Source organism: Aulonocara sp. 'chitande type north' Nkhata Bay, linkage group LG17 (assembly GCF_057382095.1).
Source record: "Aulonocara sp. 'chitande type north' Nkhata Bay isolate Kocher_YH1m ecotype deep benthic linkage group LG17, A_spYH_male_GT1.1, whole genome shotgun sequence".
NCBI lineage: Eukaryota > Metazoa > Chordata > Actinopteri > Cichliformes > Cichlidae > Aulonocara > Aulonocara sp. 'chitande type north' Nkhata Bay.
In genome coordinates, this window is record NC_141360.1 from 6758794 (window position 1) to 6777871 (window position 19078).

At 41.8% G+C, this 19078-nt stretch overlaps 1 protein-coding gene across 1 annotated transcript in view; it reads right to left on the bottom strand.

Moving 5' to 3' along the window:
* cachd1 (cache domain containing 1) overlaps positions 1-19078 on the bottom strand; it is a 106937-nt gene that overhangs the window by 55509 nt on the left and 32350 nt on the right. Inside the window, exons 2-3 of the mRNA XM_086268200.1 lie at positions 14757-14819; positions 5301-5449 (exon numbers count right to left, since the gene is read on the bottom strand). Coding sequence (XP_086124326.1) covers positions 5301-5449; positions 14757-14819 — 212 coding nt within the window. The remainder of the gene's footprint in view (positions 1-5300; positions 5450-14756; positions 14820-19078) is intronic.

Sequence of the window (19078 nt, forward strand, 5' to 3'; positions counted from 1 at the left end):
CTCACAAGAGCAACTACTGAGAAATGTAAGCGCAGGGTTATTGTCAATCAGAGCTACATCAGAATTCACATGTTTACAGTTTGCAGCCACCAAGTGAGTCACATCACATACAGGAAGAACCAAAGAGTGGCAGGGGTAAAAAAATAAATAAAATAAAGTTTCATTTTGCTCATGAATAAGTTAAATACACTCACCAGCTTACAAGCTTATTTTCCAGCGTGTACTGCGGAACAAGTCAGGACAACTGCCAGACTTAGATGTACTAATATTTATCATGTATACAGGGGTGTGTCCCACAGAATACATACGATCAAAATAGGGATGGGCCGAATAACTGGGATACTGGGGTGTTGATTTAGACACACAGAGTTGGATAACTGAATTTGTTGTCAAAGACTTTTCCTTACACTTCACAAGTGCTTCTAGTAAAATCCTCAAAGCCCAAACGCTCTATTCAACATTTAACGGGAGTGTTTTTTAGGCTGACTGCATAGCTGTGCACCTTCACGCATAGTAACTGTTTTTTGTTTGTTTGGTGAAGAGAAAAAAATCTAACCACCACGCCTCTAGTTATTATATGCAGTGATAACAAGGGAAACAGGGTTGTGTCTTTTAGTCATATTAGTTGCCAATTTTCAGTCAACTTGCACGCTAATTGGCTTCAAGGTGGACATGGAAAGCTTTACTAGGCTGTTTGATTTGCTATTGTAAATGAGCTGCTGGCTACAGCTTGGCGCACTACTCCAAAAATGATGTCACATGTGGTCTTTAATAATCACCAACGTTTAGGAGATTTCACTGCACTACTTTTCAAGTGCTCGGGAATAGCAACACTGACTAAAAACACATTCATATTAGGGATCTAATGGAAAAAGTACTTTAATGATGAAAATATGCACACACACAACACACACAAATTGAGGGGTTCTATTCTAGTTCTTGGATTATTCTTTTGGTTGGGAGACTTGACGAGAAATGTGAGATCTTGGAGAAAAAGAAGAAAATGATTGCATCTAAGTAGTTTGTCCATAACACCTTTTAATGGTTTAAATCAGGTTTGTCAAACATGGGGTCCAGGGGACAGAAATCAGCCAGGCAAAGACTCAAATATGGGCCACTGGACATCTTTGGAAAATGTGAAGGAGTACATAGATTTTAAATTTTAACTGTAGTTTCATGGGTTTTACAGTTTTTATTATCAATAAAGACACAAAACACACACACACGCGTCAGGTTTTCATATCTTATGGGGACATCTAATTGACATGCTTTCCCTAGCCACTTACCCTAACCATCAAAAATGTATGCCTAACCTTAACCCTTAGCATAAGCCTAACCATAACCAATTGTAACCCTGACACTAAAAATACATTTTGAGTCTCAAAAATGTCTTCAAACTCGTGGGGACCGGGATTTTGGTCCCCACAAATATAGTAAACCCCCCACAAAGATATGAAACCCCCCCATTAACGGGGTGGGGTGGTGGAGATAGAAGAAAGTTATGACAGCGGCCCAGCATTTACACCTGTTAGGGTCACTTAAACAACCCCCTCCTCCTAACCTGCCTGGTGTTTAGCCCTCTCCTTCTCTAACGTGCAAAGAGATATTATGATCTCAGTGAAACCATGAGACTACAAGATAAGCTTGATGTCATGTCCCAGTAGCTGATCACCGGCGCAATGTATCCTCTTGAACTGAACTGTAAATCTGCCGACAGCTCGGATAGTGAGAATTCTCCTTCAGAAAGAGGAGCTCGGTATTAACACCATGCTACCATTGATCCGTATGTTTAATTTATGAGTGCAGGTATTAGAAATTCTGCAGGATCCCCACCCAGCCCCACATGATACGACTACACAGTGTAAAGCTATCCTGCGGAGTGGCCTTAAGAAAGACTTTTGGCATCGTTTTCAGCAATTCTGCAACACAAGAAAAATAAATAATAAATAAATATTAAATAGTAGTGATTCTGCCCTCCAATTTAGACACAATCAGTTGCATATGCCAGTAGAATTAAATATTAAGTCATCATTAATGAAAATGGAGCACCCTCAGCGTTGAAGGTAACAATAGCCTTCATAAAACAGCACCATGAGGGTTACGGAGAAAACTGTCTCCTCTAGAAATTAAATTTGTTACAATCTTTGTTTCCATCAAGTGTCATCATCACCTCAGAGTTTTACTTCTCCGAATACTTTGGTGTATACCAAAAAGTGCCAGCTTTGTGTTGTTATACTACAGGCGCTGCTTAAGCTCTGCTCACTGATGTTTGACACACTGCTGTGATGTGGGCATGCCTGAAGGCAGCAGCAGTCTTTAGGGACACACTGCCAATTTTTTATTTATTTATTTTTCATTGTTTTACCTCATAAAAGTACGTTTGAGGATCACATCCGTGGCATTTTCTTTGAACGGCTCACTTGCAGCTCATCTTTTCAAGGACTACTGGTGAAATGACACCATTAAGTGCCATGCATGAGATGCTCCCGTGCACACTTCTCACTTTTACATCTGCATAGCAGTGAAACTGTTGAAATGAGCACCTGGAGATTGGATGTTAAAAATACAAACATACAGGGGCTCATGCGCACCATTCCAAACAAGCAACATACATTTGCTATTTTCAGGCCGGGCTCGTCGCTGAGACCCAGCGGTGATTAAAGCATACCACTGGCTGCTAAGCGCTGCCCTTGGTGGCCTCCCTCCGCAAAACGATAGCCTGCCAGCCTGATGACTAGCAGACACCCTGTGAACCACCTGATCCCCCACTACTAAACTGGCTGACCTGACTGGAACCCCGAGAAGCAGCTGATGCCCAAGACTAGTGAAGGACACACTGAACTGGACCAATTCTGGGCTAACTCCTCTCCGCACATATTCCACAATGTATTTTTGGCAGCAATACGTGTTTTTTGTGTGTTTTGTTTTGTTTGTTCTTTTACATTCAAGATAAACAAGTTTGAGAGTTTGGGAAGTACATTTATCTGTGGCAACGTAACGCAAACAGGACGGTCAGGAATAACAGGAAACTCCTAGCCTGGATTTCTCAACATAAAGGAATCACACGAAGGGTACCTTTAAGGAGTAAAAACGGCTTCACTCTGCTCATCCAAGAGGCTTCATCAGTTCTAAAAACAAAAGCTGGAGAGCTCCAGGTATTTAACCCCTATTCGGTATCGTTCCCTTTGGAGGTGGTCGTTGACCCACTTGTGTGTCATCACACGAGCCAAGGTGTGAAAAAAGGTGTGGGTCATTATCATGTTATCACCTCAGGTCACCCTAGGCAAGTTGTGACAGGGGTTTGACGTGCCTGGGAAAGGATATAAAACTGCACTGTAGGCGGCTGAAATACCCAGGTTTAGAGGAAGTAGATGTTTTTGTCAAGAAACGGTTACACCAAAAACTTTGAAGTGAAACTGCACAGTGTTGCTTTTTCCTCCCAGTTTGCGCTTGTATCAGATACGACATGTTATGCTGCATAAAAAGAGCCAGTCTAGGCCGTGGCCATTTCTAGCGTTGAGCTATTTGCCTGCAGGCTTTTGCCGTAACGCTCAATATATCAGGAAATGCACAACATTGTATCGCAGAGACTTCAGTGATAAGATTGTTAGATCCACGAGCGAGCACCCAGTTAGGTTAGATAAGCATAAAGTCTGTAAACAGACATAAGCAGCTATCTGCTACTGGTATGACTGAAGCCTATTAAAGTACACATACGCTGTTTGTTGAGCAAGTACACAAAGGGAATTGTAGACGAGCCGCAGTTTCGCCGGAGGTCATAAGCCAAGACGCTTTTCCTCACAACCAAGCAGAGAAACCAGATTTCCCCAAACCTCTTAATTCTTTCTAGAAGTTTTTAAAGAAAACTTTCATCAGCGAATAATTATTTTCCCCGCATTCAACAAACAGAGCACCCGCTATCTTTTAGAAGATAAGGCATAAGCCGTTTTAGATATTTTATTAAACTGCAAGCGCTCAAATATATGAAAGCAAAACAGCTCTCTGCTTCCCCCCCCCCTCCCCCGAGGAAGAGGCTTTGAAGTTAGGGATCCATCAGATTCGGCTTCAGTTTGGTATGTCCACAACCAACACCACAACCCCCCCTTGCGAACTCCCGCTGCATCATTCTATTATTCTCGTCCAGGTCTTGCATAATAATTTTTCCTCAGCATTTTTTCTTTCCTGTGTCCAGTTTTAGAGCTGCATTTTAAGCACGCATAATGGGCTGATAATGCAGCACATTTGCGTGAACGACGGTTACATGTAAGTACAACATGTTACACACATGTTTCATCCTGAATTCAGCTACAGGTGGCAAATGGCCCTGAGCCAGGTACAACCCACCTCCCCTCCCTCTGCATCACAGGTGGACAGACAGGTGACCTTGCAGTCTGTGGAGTCTGCGGTGCAAAGACTTCAGAGAGCAGTAACCTGTAGCGTCGGCTGATAAAGGGGAGGGAGGCGGACAAAAATGGAGAAAGGAGGGCGGACGGGAAGAGACAGCTGCTGCTCTGTAGATTAGAACTGAAAGCGGCACTTTCTCCCTTTTTCTCCGAGCTCGGCTTTGAACAGTGTTTTCCCCCTGCTCGAGCCGATGATTGGCCAAAAATCTGATTCTACTGTACGCTGGGCCAATTTGAACCCGTCTCAGTATAGGACTTAACTCTGACAGATTTAATCCAAAGCTCAGCTTTAAATATATATATGTAGGCATTTTCCCCCAAAAACTTCTCTTATTTGTGCTATATATATTATATTAACCCAGTAGAGCCCGACTGGATTTTTTTGGTCATTACTGCTGTTATCATCAAAGCGATTTAAAAAAAAAAAAAAAAAAAAAAAAAAAACAAGCAAAAATTGAAATTGCCATTCAACCTCCACGTTTTTTTCTATAGATAACTCCATGCCGTCCTTGGCTCCAGGTCCCATAAAACTTGTAGTTGGGGTGCAGTGCAGAAGAGGTAAAACCAACCTTTTAATTTGTTCCATCTTATGGTTAGAGTTTTAAAAAGCTCCCATGTAATCAGAGCATGACGCTAGCTCAAGGCAGCAAATGATGCGATTTAAATACGGCTATAACTAATCCAAGGATGATCAAAACAAGGGAGAAATGGGGATTTGTGTGTAGCTGGCCCATAAAACAATGCATAGAGAGCTTGAGTGCAGGTGCTAACAGTGGGAGGTGAGTTTACAGGCACAGAGTGAACCCTCCTGCAGAGACTTTGGTGTGCGTGTTACGAGAGACACACAAAGGAAACGAGGAAAAGTGGTAAAGTGATTGTAAAGAGAAAGCTACTCACTCCATCATTGATGCTGGTATGGCGCAGCAGTCCTGTATGGCAGTAAGCGGAGAGGTGAGGTGGGCGGTGTACGAGGCTTCCACCACCTGCTTGTTCCTGTTCACCACATCCAGGTATCTGTTAAACTTCTCCCGAATCTTCTTGGCCAGCTGCACAAAGGAAAAATGAAAACTGTGTCAATAAGACAAAAACTAATGGTGACACATAAATAACCCCCGCCCCATTCCCACATGCCTAATCCAACAGACAACTTTGCATTTAAAACTACCAGCTACTTGGTCTGCGTGATTCCAAGTGGCAGTGCAAGGAGAGGCGAATTCATATTAACAGCACGTTTGTGTGGCTCAAGTTTCCCACTTAGATCTAAATCAGGGGCCAAATATGGCGCCAAAGACGGGAATGTAGTTCAGGAGTATGGTGGGATCCCATTTGCTAAAAATTCAGTCACACATTTCCTCCCCCTGGGATTACAACCCACAGATGTGAGACAATGACATAAGTTTTGATAGCACTCTTTTTGCTGATAGTTGAAAGAATTCCTTATTTAAAAAGAGCTGCTCCACAAGGTAGAACCACATGTTTGATTAGGGAGACTTTTTACACCAGGCGCCCTTCCTGATCCCCAAAGGGGATCTTTAGCTTGTGTAAACCACTACATTTTTGTTGATAGTACGAAACATGATTAATGGTGCTAGTTCTCGGATCGCACACATTTGTTTCTTATAACCACTTCACTTTGCAACAACAGAGTGAAAATTGATTGGTCAGAAAAGCTATTCATCAGCCTGATAACAACAATTCACCATTGCAGCAAATGTGTGGTTTCATACTGCAATGCAAAAGTGTACTTCAAACAGTTTGTACACCTGTGAACGTTTACCTGAAATTGTTCACATTCTCAAGTGAAACAGTCAAACAGAACTTTGCAGTCAATAACACAGATTGCGGAGCTTTTACAAAGACACAAATACAAGCATACACGTAATGCCTTTTAATATTTTAAATAGTTTATCCGTGTTTAACAGTTTGTGGGAGGTCCAAACAGTTTACTTCCATGTGTGTTTACTTCCATGACTGATTGACTATTTCCTTTTCCCCCTGCAGTGGCATATGCAAGTAAATGCTGCTAATCAAAAGGAGCCATGAGTTTTTGTGGCTTCTTTCTCACTGAATCTTGTTATCTTTTCTCTCTCTTTGTCTTTTTGCTGCTTTGTCCTTAAAGAAGTTTGTTTGACAATCACCTCAGCTTTCCTCTCAGCCTTCTTTTAATATAAATGGATAACGTCTATGTTTGGCGCTCCTACAATTTATATATATAAAAATAAAAGAAACATCAGAAAAAGGACTGTTCTAAGGCACAAGAAAAGTACTACAAACAATGTCACCCATGTCCTCAACTTGACACAGCTCATTTGCTTCATTCAGCCCTATTTTTACGAAACTCCAAATATGTCGGTTGGGGGTGTGGCTGTACGCTGTTGTACAAACGTGTAAACAGGGAATGACACCTCCAAGAATCCTGACATAAAGTGAGCCCCTAAATACACATGCGCGCAGACGTACACAACTTAATATTCATAAAAGGAAGCTGAGTGATATCAAAGCAGCACAGATCTGGACCTGCTTAAACCATAGCAGAATGATGGGGATTTAAGAACTCAAACGCACTCCACTTCCACTAATCACATCTTGCATAATTTAAGAAAATCCACCTAAAAATACAACAGGTGTGCAACTAGAGTGAAACGTAGGAGCTTGTGGCAGCTGCATGCAAGTATTTGTGGTAAAGAACAACTGCAACATGCATGCATTTTATTGCAACACATTTTACGTAGCACGTTTTTTTTCTCTCTCTCATCTCCTTATGCTGACAACTTTGCACAATCAAAATCAAATGTTTTACCATATTAAATGTTTTTGAAATATGCATATAAAGATCCCCACAAATTTCCAGTCAGTTGGAATTCTGTTTTAGGGTATAATTTACTTTTAAACCAATGCACAGAAACTGAGAAGCAGAGGAGAAACATGGGGTTTCCAGACAAAGGCAGCAACAACAGCTAATTCAGCTGTGTTTACTGGAGCCCTTCATGCTGCCCCCCTGAACAAGCATACATTATACTTTTTCTTTGAAGGACTAGGCTCTGGTTGAGCACACAAATCACAGTGCTCTTTCAAAACAGGGATCCAGCTCTTTGGGGAAACTAATAACCAGCTCTGTAGCAGCCTCCTGGGGGACATTAATAACCAGCACACCAGCAGCTCTTCACCAGTCACTCCTATTCTTGCTTTTGTTTGCCCCCCCAAAAAAAAAAAAACCTTGAAAAGATGGGGAATTGTTTGGAACTTCCATCTAACTAATGTGAGGCAAGACATGTATGTAATCTGTTATAAATTGCCCTGTTAACAAGCCTTTTTCTTTTCCTCACTCCCCCTTCAGATCGTCCATAAACCTTTTTCCCTATTCTGATTGGCTGAATTTGAATGATTGTACATTTATAAACAGTAACTGCGGCTTTTAGTCCCAGGCCAAGGTGAACTGATAGTCTTATGATGCTGGTGGTCATAATTTGGCATAGGATAATTTGGAATCATGTTATTAAAGAGGAACTATTGTGCTTTGTTATTGTTTTTAGAGCATTTCTAGTGCACTGGTAGGTGTGGATGTTGAACCTGGTGAAACTTTCCAAAAAATAATGTCAGAGTATGTGCAAGCAATTTCTGTGAGCCAAAAGCTCAGGTTTAAGACCAATCTAATTCCTCATTTTCAGTTTCTTGGGTCCATATGATGCTGAAGGAAGGGGATATCCTGAATGTGTCATCTAAGACACAGAGCCTTGGCTAAGAGAGCACAAACCTGACATTCAAACCTTTCGTTAATCAGGAGCAGCCAATCAGAAGAAAGCTGTCTTGTGGCTCAGTCACAGTAAAGTAAAAGTAGGATGGCAATCCCCTTGTGACTAGGAGAGAAAAATTAAATTCGGTGATCAATTGCAAATAGCTGTAACAACCAACTAGTCACCCAAAGGTTTACCAGGCAACAACCTCAACCTCTCAGTGAGCACTTTTGTTCACAAACAGTTTGGCTGGCGGTTGGCAACCTGTCTCCAAACATTTGTGTTTGGTTAAGGTTTACAAATAATTGCCGTCTACTCAAATTTACAAGAAGAGAGAGATTTCCAACACTCTGCAGTAGGTCTGCACAAATTCAATTGCAACACTTCTCTCTACAATAGGTGACTCGACTCAATGGGTCCTCAATTCCTTGTGGTTATATTTTTCTATACTATTGTTTTATATATGTTACAGTAAGGTTGTTAAGCACTCATATTGCAGTCACTGTCTTGTAGCAACTATGTCAGTATTTGGCAACAGATTTACGCTTTTCCCTATTTGTCACAGTAAACCACCCTATTATCACAAAGCACTTCACCCCATTAAGTTGCAAACGTATAGCAGACTGACTTCCAAAGTCACTTCTGAGAGCAGTTGCAGGGCTGGTCAGAGTCTTCACATGCAACAAGTTGATTGTATACGCCATAATATTTCTGATTGTACCGAAGTCTCCAACCACTGTTTGCTCCAAGTGTTACGGAAGCATTAAAGGACGGCAGAGAGGGATCTACTTAATCGAATTCTTTCATCAATGGCTTGCTGCACAAAGGCCGAGCATGGGATAAATAAGGATCATTTTTAACAGTTTTGGAGAATGCCATGCAAAGTTATAAATAAAAATAATTTTACAATTACTTTCAAATCTTTTGGCTTGTCAAAAGATTTCCTTCAAAATATGAGCTTTTTAAATCTTAAAAGCTTAACATTTTAAATTATGGTGATATACTGGTGCAAAATTGATATCAAAAAGAAAAAAGTCTAACTGTCCAAAACCTTATAGATCGAACTAATCCACAAGTGGCATCTAATTATTTTAGAGAAAATAAAGATAAAATAAAGTAACAAAATCTTCAGATAATGTATAGTTTTCTATTATATGTAAATTTTAAGAATGAAAAACAAATCAGTAAATACTTTCCAAAGTCACTTTGAGTCACCTCAGCCTTGTTAAAAACAGAAAAAGGCTTATTCCCCACAGTACGTGGATCCCTTTGTTCCCGTAATTACAGCTGCCTGAAAAATGGCTGAGATTGAATCCAGGAAAAGGGAAATACACCACGACCCACTGACCGCTTGTATGCCTAATCAGCTGGCCGCTATTCCAAGGGTTTTAGGAGGGGCCTGAGGCACAGCCCGCAATTATTGACCTTCCACCGCAAGGAACACGAACACCAGCGTGACCACTCATACAGGGGCAAGAATTTAAATGCACACATGGACACACTCACAGTGAACATCAGTTGAAGTGAACTTTGCAAGAAAAGGAAAAATAGGCCAGTGTTCCGCTAAGAAGTGTTTCCATAGCTGGAGGAGGGAAAGTCACTCAGAAACCAAAGCTCGAGTTTTAACAGAGCGACTTAAAAGAAACCAGAACCTTCTAGCTGTGCAAGTTCAAGCTCATGTTACAGTCTGCCCGGTGCAGCCAAAACCAACCTGTGCTCTGCAGATTAACCACTCTCCCCAAAACATACAACTCCTCTCTCCCATCTCTGACCCATCCAACCAGCATATGGAGGGTTTGCAGCACCCAGTGGGGCTGGTTGCGCCACAAAAGCAGACTGAGTGGAACGGATGTTCGTTGAAGTCTCGTGTTGGACCTAATGAGGTTTGCCAGTCAGCCTTCAACCACAGTCGCTGGCAGCGGCATTTGTGGCAAACCAAAACTTACTTCGGAATGTTGGGGTAAAGGACTTGGTAAAAGCGGGATGCAGGTCTATTCTGCAAACCTCAGCCATTATATAGAAAGTTAACAGTGCATGGGTCGCCTCTGCTTGGATAAACGAACCTCTCATAAAGGACTTCTTGCTTATAATGAGGGTGAGAAGTTTTCCAAGGCTATTAGAGTGTTGACTCGTTCCTTCTGGACATAATGATGTAGGTATTCAGCATGACTGGAGAAAGTACATTTTAATGTGTGGTTAACAGGTCGATTGTAAAAACGTTAAAGTCGCAGCACGTTTCAGAGATGAAGTACAAAACATTTGACGGCTCAAATCTGTTAACGTGGCGGCGTGGTTCAGTTTTATGCTAATGTTCCGCTCAGCTTCACTCATACATTTCCATAACACTAAAACCAGCCACACACAACATGTGCAATAATATGTACTAATATGCACTGCAATAGCCCTGCCATAATCTGGACTTTAGCATAGACTGAGATGCCGTGTGACAGATCACCTGTCTTAGAGAAGTACACAATGTTAGGGTTGTTAGAACCTGACCGATCTTGTCTGGGATAAATTACATTGAAAAGGGTCATGGATGGGTTTTGCTGCTGATTCATCAGACTAAAAAGAAGCTTTGAGGCTCCTGCCAGATTAGGTTAGGCATAGTGAGACAGTGAAACAGAAACTGAAAGGGAAGATTTACATTTTTAAAAAAATCTTATTGACATTTAAGGCATTCTCCAAAACAATCATCTTTTAGTAAGCTGGGCACAACTAAAGATATTGAAGATGTGCATTACAGTCATAGTAAACTTGCCCTGATGACTTTTAAAGAACAATCACCAACACAGTTAGCGTGAAATTAACCAATAGGGTTGCACATTAGGAACGGGTTCACAACAGTATTGCAGACTATAACTATGTACTATAAATACCATCTGATGTCAAGCTAAAGTTGTTTACATTTATCCTTATATGCCAACAGAAACCCAATCTAACTTTTCTTCTCAGTGTAGGACTATAGTGGCAAGCCAATAAAATGTTAGCAGTTCGCACCTGAAATGAGGGAATAATCCAAACCTAATTTCTCGACTTGAACAGAACCATTTTTAGCTGTCCTTTTACTTTCATTTCTTAAATGTCACATCGCGAAAAGGGCTCCGCCTGGGCTGAGTGACAGCTCCAATGCGTTCCCGAAGCCAGAGTGGCTCACTGAACGGCAATAACATTGGAAAATGTAGTGTGCACACACACTACCCATTTGAGTTCAGATATGCAGATTTAAGGTCATGAATATAGGATAAAGTACTGATCACATACTTTAAGGGATCTGGTACAATTTCATTTTTCTCATTTTCAGAAAATCCAACAGACTTTTGAGCCTTTACTTACTTAAGCCAACAGCTACAATCTGAATCATGATCACAAAAAAACTGATTAAAGAAATTGAGGAAAACAGAAAAGGCTATGAGACACCCCACCTCAAACTTCTGCTGGTCCCCTTTTGACTGCCAAAAAGCCCTGACCTGTCGAGGCATGGACTCCACTACACGTCTGAAGGTGTACTGTGGTATCTAGCAACAGCTCCTCCCTTGTGTTGTCCTCGGGTCAAAAATGACCCGTAGGTGTATGGCAAACAAGTGTATGGGAATCCCGAGGATATTACAAGGGTTAAGACCTGCAAGTTATAGGGCGGGACCTCCCTGGATCTGAATTGTCTACCCAGCACATCCAACAGATGCTCGCCAGGTGTTCCCCAGGTAAGCAAGACACACATCACAGCCATCCACATTATGTTTAAAAGAAAAAGTGACCCATTATTGCAGGCCACCTGATGCTCATATGCACGTTGTTGGCACTTTATGCAGTGGACAAGGATCAGCATGGGCTGATGGGCAGCTCACGACCCTGTCGCTGGTACACTACTGTTCCTTTCTCGGATCTCTTTTGATAGTGGTTCAGGGGGTTGGGAAGCTCATCTGTAACCGGAAGGTCGCCGGTTCGATCCCCGGGTTCTCTGTCCTGGTTGTTGTGTCCTTGGGCAAGACACTTTACCCTACCGCCTACTGGTGATGGCCAGAGGGGCCGATGGCACAATATGGCAGCCTCGCTTCTGTCAGTCTGCCCCAGGGCAGCTGTGGCTACAACCGTAGCTGCCTCCACCAGTGTGTGAATGTGAGAGTGAATGAATAGTGGTATTGTAAAGCACTTTGGGTGCCTTGAAAAGTGCTAATAAATGCAATCCATTATTATTACTGAGCACTGTTGACCAGGAACACCCCACAAAAGATGCAGGTTTGGAGATGCTTGGACACAGTTGTGTAGCCATCACAATTCAGTCGCTGTCAAACTCGCTCAAATTCTTACGCATGCCCATTTTTCCTGCTTTGAGGACTAAATTTGCACTTGCTCCCCAATATGTCCCCCCCACGACCACGTGCCATGATGCAGAGATAATAAGTGTTATTCACTGTGTATTTTGTAGTTTGTATTGTGTGTGCTGTACTTATTAGTATACCACAATGTTTCGGCCCTGACCTCACCACTCACTGCTGTGACGTCATCAAGGGAGGGAAAAGCAAATATGAATGAGATTTTTTTTCCTTAGGGAATCTCACGAATGAGCCCTACAGCATAAACAGCTTCCCTCAGTGAAATTTACAAGCACAGACAATAAGCTAAATATAATATAATATGAACTCGATGGTAGTGGTTAATCTGCTACCTCATCAATGCGTTCTTATTCTATAGTATAACATATTTATAGACATTTTTTTAATTTTAGAGCCAGCATTAGACAATGTTACATTTTATAGCAAATTTCAGACAACATAATTTTTATACCACGTTTTATATTAACAACTTTTTGTGTGTGATGGGCATTTTTTCTGTTTTTCTTTTTTTGTTGTTTAAAGAAACACATAAAATAAGCACATAAATAAGCAAACAAACAGAGAATAAACATGTATTCATATAAAACAAACAAGGGACCTCTTTGTTTTACTCAGGTTGCCCTGCTGTATATTAAAAAGTAAGAATGAGAGCTCTCGGGAGGAGAAAAATCGCTTTGGGGTTGTGTGAGGAAGGGCATCCAGCATACATAAAAATCTGCCAAATCAAACACGCAGTACAACCCACTGCTGTGACCCACTGTGAATAAGACCAAAATCAACTTTTTAGGGCAACTAGAAAAATGTGTCATTTCTTTTGTTAAGAAAAAAAAACAAACATTTAGCCTCCTTTTTAGGCAGCATCTGCCACATCTGGCATAGGATAAAACATTAATGGTTGCCAGCATTTTTAATTATTGACAACCACTCTGACAGCATGTGTTCAACATGGAGAACACACTCACAGGAAAGACTGAAAGAAAGCCAGACAGGAAGAGGGAGAACCTGTGTCATCAGAAAGGGACAGACATCTGTGTGCCTGTCTAAATAATACATTTCCAGAGGAGAAACTCGAAGCTGTTAGAGGGGACCCCTTTGCAGCTCCTTGCCTTCTGTCTTTCTTCTTGCTCTCTTCCTCTGTAGATACCATCCTAATTGAGCCCTAGCTTGGCTCGGGGACACGGACACACACAGCTATGCCAGAGCTGTCATCTGGATTAGCTGGGGCCCGACTCAAAAGGGTTTCAGTGAGAATTTTTGCCCACTCTCTTAGCCAGACACAGACATACAGCAGCTACAAATGAGCCCACATTGAGGACCTTTTGTTCTGCGATCGCTTCTTGTTATAGCACACCACACGCAACGCAAGTTGGAAAGCTAAGATTTATTGTTTTTTGTTGGACTTTCTGGAAACACAGAGGTTGGAATTGTTCAACTGAAATTAGCGAGACATGTGTTAAAGATCATAATCGCGACTATCCTTAGCAAGAGGCACTCAAAGATGAGAGACTGCCGTTGGCTTGCAAGCTGTTCAGAAAGGCGGCTTTTCTATGGAGACGAAGGACGAAGAGCGCTTTAAAGCCAGTTTTAGCTGCCTGTGGAATCGTAAATACCTGCAAGGTGAGATAGTATATATTTCGCAAACACATACATGAGATGACACACTGGAGCACAGACAGAAATAGTCGCGGGAGAAATGCAAACAAACATCAACCTGTCTGTTCTTGCTGGTGGCTGTTTACCAGTCTGGTGTTTACTGTCACTCTTCCAAGATCCCTCGTGCAGTAGTAAAATACGCACACACACACAAAATCAAATCGTGCCTGATGTGACATAGGATGCCAGGGATTCTGTGCATACTGTTTTTTTTAATTCACGACCAAAAAAAGCTCTTGGATTGGGGGATGGTGGGTTCTTTTTTTTTTTTTTTAACAAATCATTCATTTTCTTTTTTTATTATTCTGTCTGACTGAAAGCTATGTGCTCACATTGTGAGAAGAGGGAGATGGGAAGACAGAGAGGGGGGGGGGGGAATGAGAGAGGGAGCACAGACAAGTGGAAAAACAGGCAGAGAACTTCAAAGCCAATGAGACAGCAGCCACAGAATTTTAATACACCCCCTTTTTCCTCTGATGGCTGGTGCATGTGTTCAGCGCTGCTGGGCTCAACTCTGCACATGACAGGCACCGTCCATGGCGCGCACAGGCACGCCACGCATGGCCAGGAAGGCACGCACGCACACACACACACACGCACGCACGACAGAGGAAGCTTTTGTTACTCACCTGCTGAACTTCTGTCTCTCCGTTTGATGTCTTCTCGGTGTAAACGAACGAGCTGAAAATCCTCTGTAAAGAGAGGGAACCAAGCAGAGAGAGTGACGTTAGATCACGAGGAACGCTGATCGAGATCCAATAACTCAAATCCATCACTTTAAAAGGAAACCTTTTTCATTAACAAACTGTAAAACTCAGTCAAACCAGGACCTGTTCCTGCGTACATGGCATTAAAGCTAATTAAGTTCTCTAGCTCTAATAAAGCCATCACCGCGGCTGGGTGAAGAACTACAGGGAGTGCAGAATTATTAGGCAAGTTGTATTTTTGAGGAATAATTTTATTATAGAACAACAACCATGTTCTCAATGAACCCAAAAAACTCATTAATATCAAAGCTGAATGTTTTTGGAAGTAGTTTTTAGTTTGTTTTTAGTTTTAGCTATTTTAGGGGGATAGCTGTGTGTGCAGGTGACTATTACTGTGCATAATTATTAGGCAACTTAACAAAAAACAAATATATACCCATTTCAATTATTTATTTTTACCAGTGAAACCAATATAACATCTCCACATTCACAAATATACATTTCTGACATTCAAAAACAAAACAAAAACAAATCAGCGACCAATATAGCCACCTTTCTTTGCAAGGACACTCAAAAGCCTGCCATCCATGGATTCTGTCAGTGTTTTGATCTGTTCACCATCAACATTGCGTGCAGCAGCAACCACAGCCTCCCAGACACTGTTCAGAGAGGTGTACTGTTTCCCCTCCTTGTAAATCTCACATTTGATGATGGACCACAGGTTCTCAATGGGGTTCAGATCAGGTGAACAAGGAGGCCATGTCATTAGTTTTTCTTCTTTTATACCCTTTCTTGCCAGCCACGCTGTGGAGTACTTGGACGCGTGTGATGGAGCATTGTCCTGCATGAAAATCATGTTTTTCTTGAAGGATGCAGACTTCTTCCTGTACCACTGCTTGAAGAAGGTGTCTTCCAGAAACTGGCAGTAGGACTGGGAGTTGAGCTTGACTCCATCCTCAACCCGAAAAGGCCCCACAAGCTCATCTTTGATGATACCAGCCCAAACCAGTACTCCACCTCCACCTTGCTGGCGTCTGAGTCGGACTGGAGCTCTCTGCCCTTTACCAATCCAGCCACGGGCCCATCCATCTGGCCCATCAAGACTCACTCTCATTTCATCAGTCCATAAAACCTTAGAAAAACCAGTCTTGAGATATTTCTTGGCCCAGTCTTGACGTTTCAGCTTGTGTGTCTTGTTCAGTGGTGGTCGTCTTTCAGCCTTTCTTACCTTGGCCATGTCTCTGAGTATTGCACACCTTGTGCTTTTGGGCACTCCAGTGATGTTGCTGCTCTGAAATATGGCCAAACTGGTGGCAAGTGGCATCTTGGCAGCTGCACGCTTGACTTTTCTCAGTTCATGGGCAGTTATTTGGCGCCTTGGTTTTTCCACACGCTTCTTGCGACCCTGTTGACTATTTTGAATGAAACGCTTGATTGTTCGATGATCACGCTTCAGAAGCTTTGCAATTTTGAGACTGCTGCATCCCTCTGCAAGATATCTCACTATTTTTGACTTTTCTGAGCCTGTCAAGTCCTTCTTTTGACCCATTTTGCCAAAGGAAAGGAAGTTGCCTAATAATTATGCACACCTGATATAGGGTGTTGATGTTATTAGACCACACCCCTTCTCATTACAGAGATGCACATCACCTAATATGCTTAATTGGTAGTAGGCTTTCAAGCCTATACAGCTTGGAGTACGACAACATGCATGAAGAGGATGATGTGGACAAAATACTCATTTGCCTAATAATTCTGCACTCCCTGTAAATGTGTCCGCTGCAGCCAGAACTGGAAAAAGTCTCAAAAGAATTTGAGGCCAATTCTTCAATCGGAACCTCATTCCCTTTATTTTTTATAATACTTTAAATTACAGTGAGGTGAATGTTAGTCTGCATTTTCTTGCCGCCTGTATTTAGTGCTCCTTGATTGGCTGTTTGTGTTTAAAACTGAAATCAAGAAAGTACACTCTAGAGCAGAATATGCTAGCACAATTACAAAACAAAAAAAAGCCACGTGAGAAGATTTTTCTAAGACCAGATATTTGGATTTGTCAAACAGTGTCAGCTAAGAATAGTTACATTCCATCCAGCGTTTAGTTGCAGGGCTCAGGCAGCCTGTTGCATATTTTGGCTCCTTGGCTCGTGTGAATATAGTGAAAGCATCATTAATGTTACTTCTCTGAGTTTTGAAACACCTACAAGTTGGATGAAGAAGAAGTTATATGGGGGGGTTCCCGTTGTTGCATGATGATGCTGTGAGACTACACTGAATTAATAGCATCCAGCTATCTTCATCAATCAAGAGATGAGGAGGAAAGAGAAAAAAAAAAATACAAGGTAAACACCGGCTGTAGTGCTGTTGCATTACTCTGTTGAGACGAGTGCGTCTGGATCCATTTTATTAGCGGCCCAGAGAGAATGATAAACCTGACTACCTGCCAAAACATAGTCCTGTCAACTGCATCAGTTTCTCAGTTGGGAGGGGAAACGCCTGCCCGAGTCTAGAAGTCAGCCGTAGCATAAAAATGAAGGTTTTTATGAGCTCGAATTGCAAGATGATGTTAAATTTCCCTCCCTTCGCCTTCTAGGCTGAAACATTTTTAACAGTTCCTGATTTATATTGTTGAGCAGAGAGGATGTGGAGTGGTGCATTAAGGCATGGAGAAAATGAGTCCGGCTGTGACCTCAGCACTCAGAGAGCCCCAGAAAAACATTATATGAGCCGCCTAAATACGGACCTGCTCTGACACACAGAAACATGCAGACATTTATTCAGATGGTCTCTCGAGTCTTGTATATTTGCTCTCTCTCTCTTTTTCTCCTACTTATTTACACATACACACTTGTTAAACACAGACACCGGTGCCATGTGTCAGCTACAAACACAGTACAACTAATGTTTGTGTTGAGGCAGCAGGCGGGCAGGTGTTTCACGGTAAGCTGCCCCACCGTACACAAAGCCTTAAATTGTCTGGTTTCTACACTCCAACCATTTCCTGATGCCTGTCCACACCTTTTGTCAGACACATTCCAGAGGACACCAATTACCCAGATTGCAACTTAAATAAACTAAACCTGGATTTGTGTTACTATGGACTTATGCCATAGTTAGACATGTCTCTGTTTCAGGGTATATCTGGTGACAAAGTGAGCTCAGTTGTCAAGCAGTTTACGCTTTAAGACATTTTATTATTGGAGATATTGTGCCTCAGCATCAGAGGAACCTTTCCTTTAACACTTGGAACATACAGTACAACAAGAAAAGTATTGGGCCACCTACACACAACACCCGCATTAGCTTTTTCTAAAATTCACCCACCCTTTTGTACCTATAACAGCATTTGTTCTTCTGCTAAGGCTTTCCATAAGATTTTAGAGAGCGTGTCTATGGAAAAAATTTTGGCATTGTGACATTGAATACTCCCATTCTCCATTCTAGTTCATCCAAAAGGTGTTTGACGGGGTTGAGGTCGGGGCTTTGTGGGGGTCAGTTAAGTTCTTCCACACCAAACTCATCCAACCGTGCCTTCATGGACCATGTTTTATGCACTGGGGCAAAATCATGCTGAGACAGAACTGTTCCCACAACATTGGAAGCAGAAAATCATCCAAAAATGTCTTGGGAGGCACAAAGATTTCTTTTCACTGCAACTACAAGGCCCAGGCCAAAGTCCAGAAAGAAAATGATTACGCGGTACGGCCAAACACTTTTGCCTATATAATCTATGCATGCTTTCCTCCCTTTCTTCCCATTGTAATTGGAACTGTGCTGGAAGTTTCAAGTTAGAAACACAACAAAGGATGATTACAGGATGGGGGGAGGGCTCCAATGCTTATGTACTAATAAAGGGTGTTGGACAGAAGAAGACCAAGAGACTTGTTTTGGGATGGGGGGATTAAAGTAATAGAAAGCAGAAAATCAGCAAATATTTGCCACTCTAACTAGGAAATAATGTAATCTAATAAAAAGGACAAATATTGTCAGCCAGTGATAGAGACACACAAACAGATACAACTGTTCGCTGAAACCTCTGCACAATGCTCTCTTCTGATTCATAATGAGTCTTTTCAGCTTATACTGGTAGATTAAGTATGAAATGACATTTCTGACAATTCAATTATTTCCAATATGGCTTATAAACACTGGCTGGAATAAACACACAATTTTGAGTTTTGAGTGTGTAAATGGGAGTCAGTGGTCCTCGTTACTAGTGATTGCTTTTGTGCATATTCATTTATTTT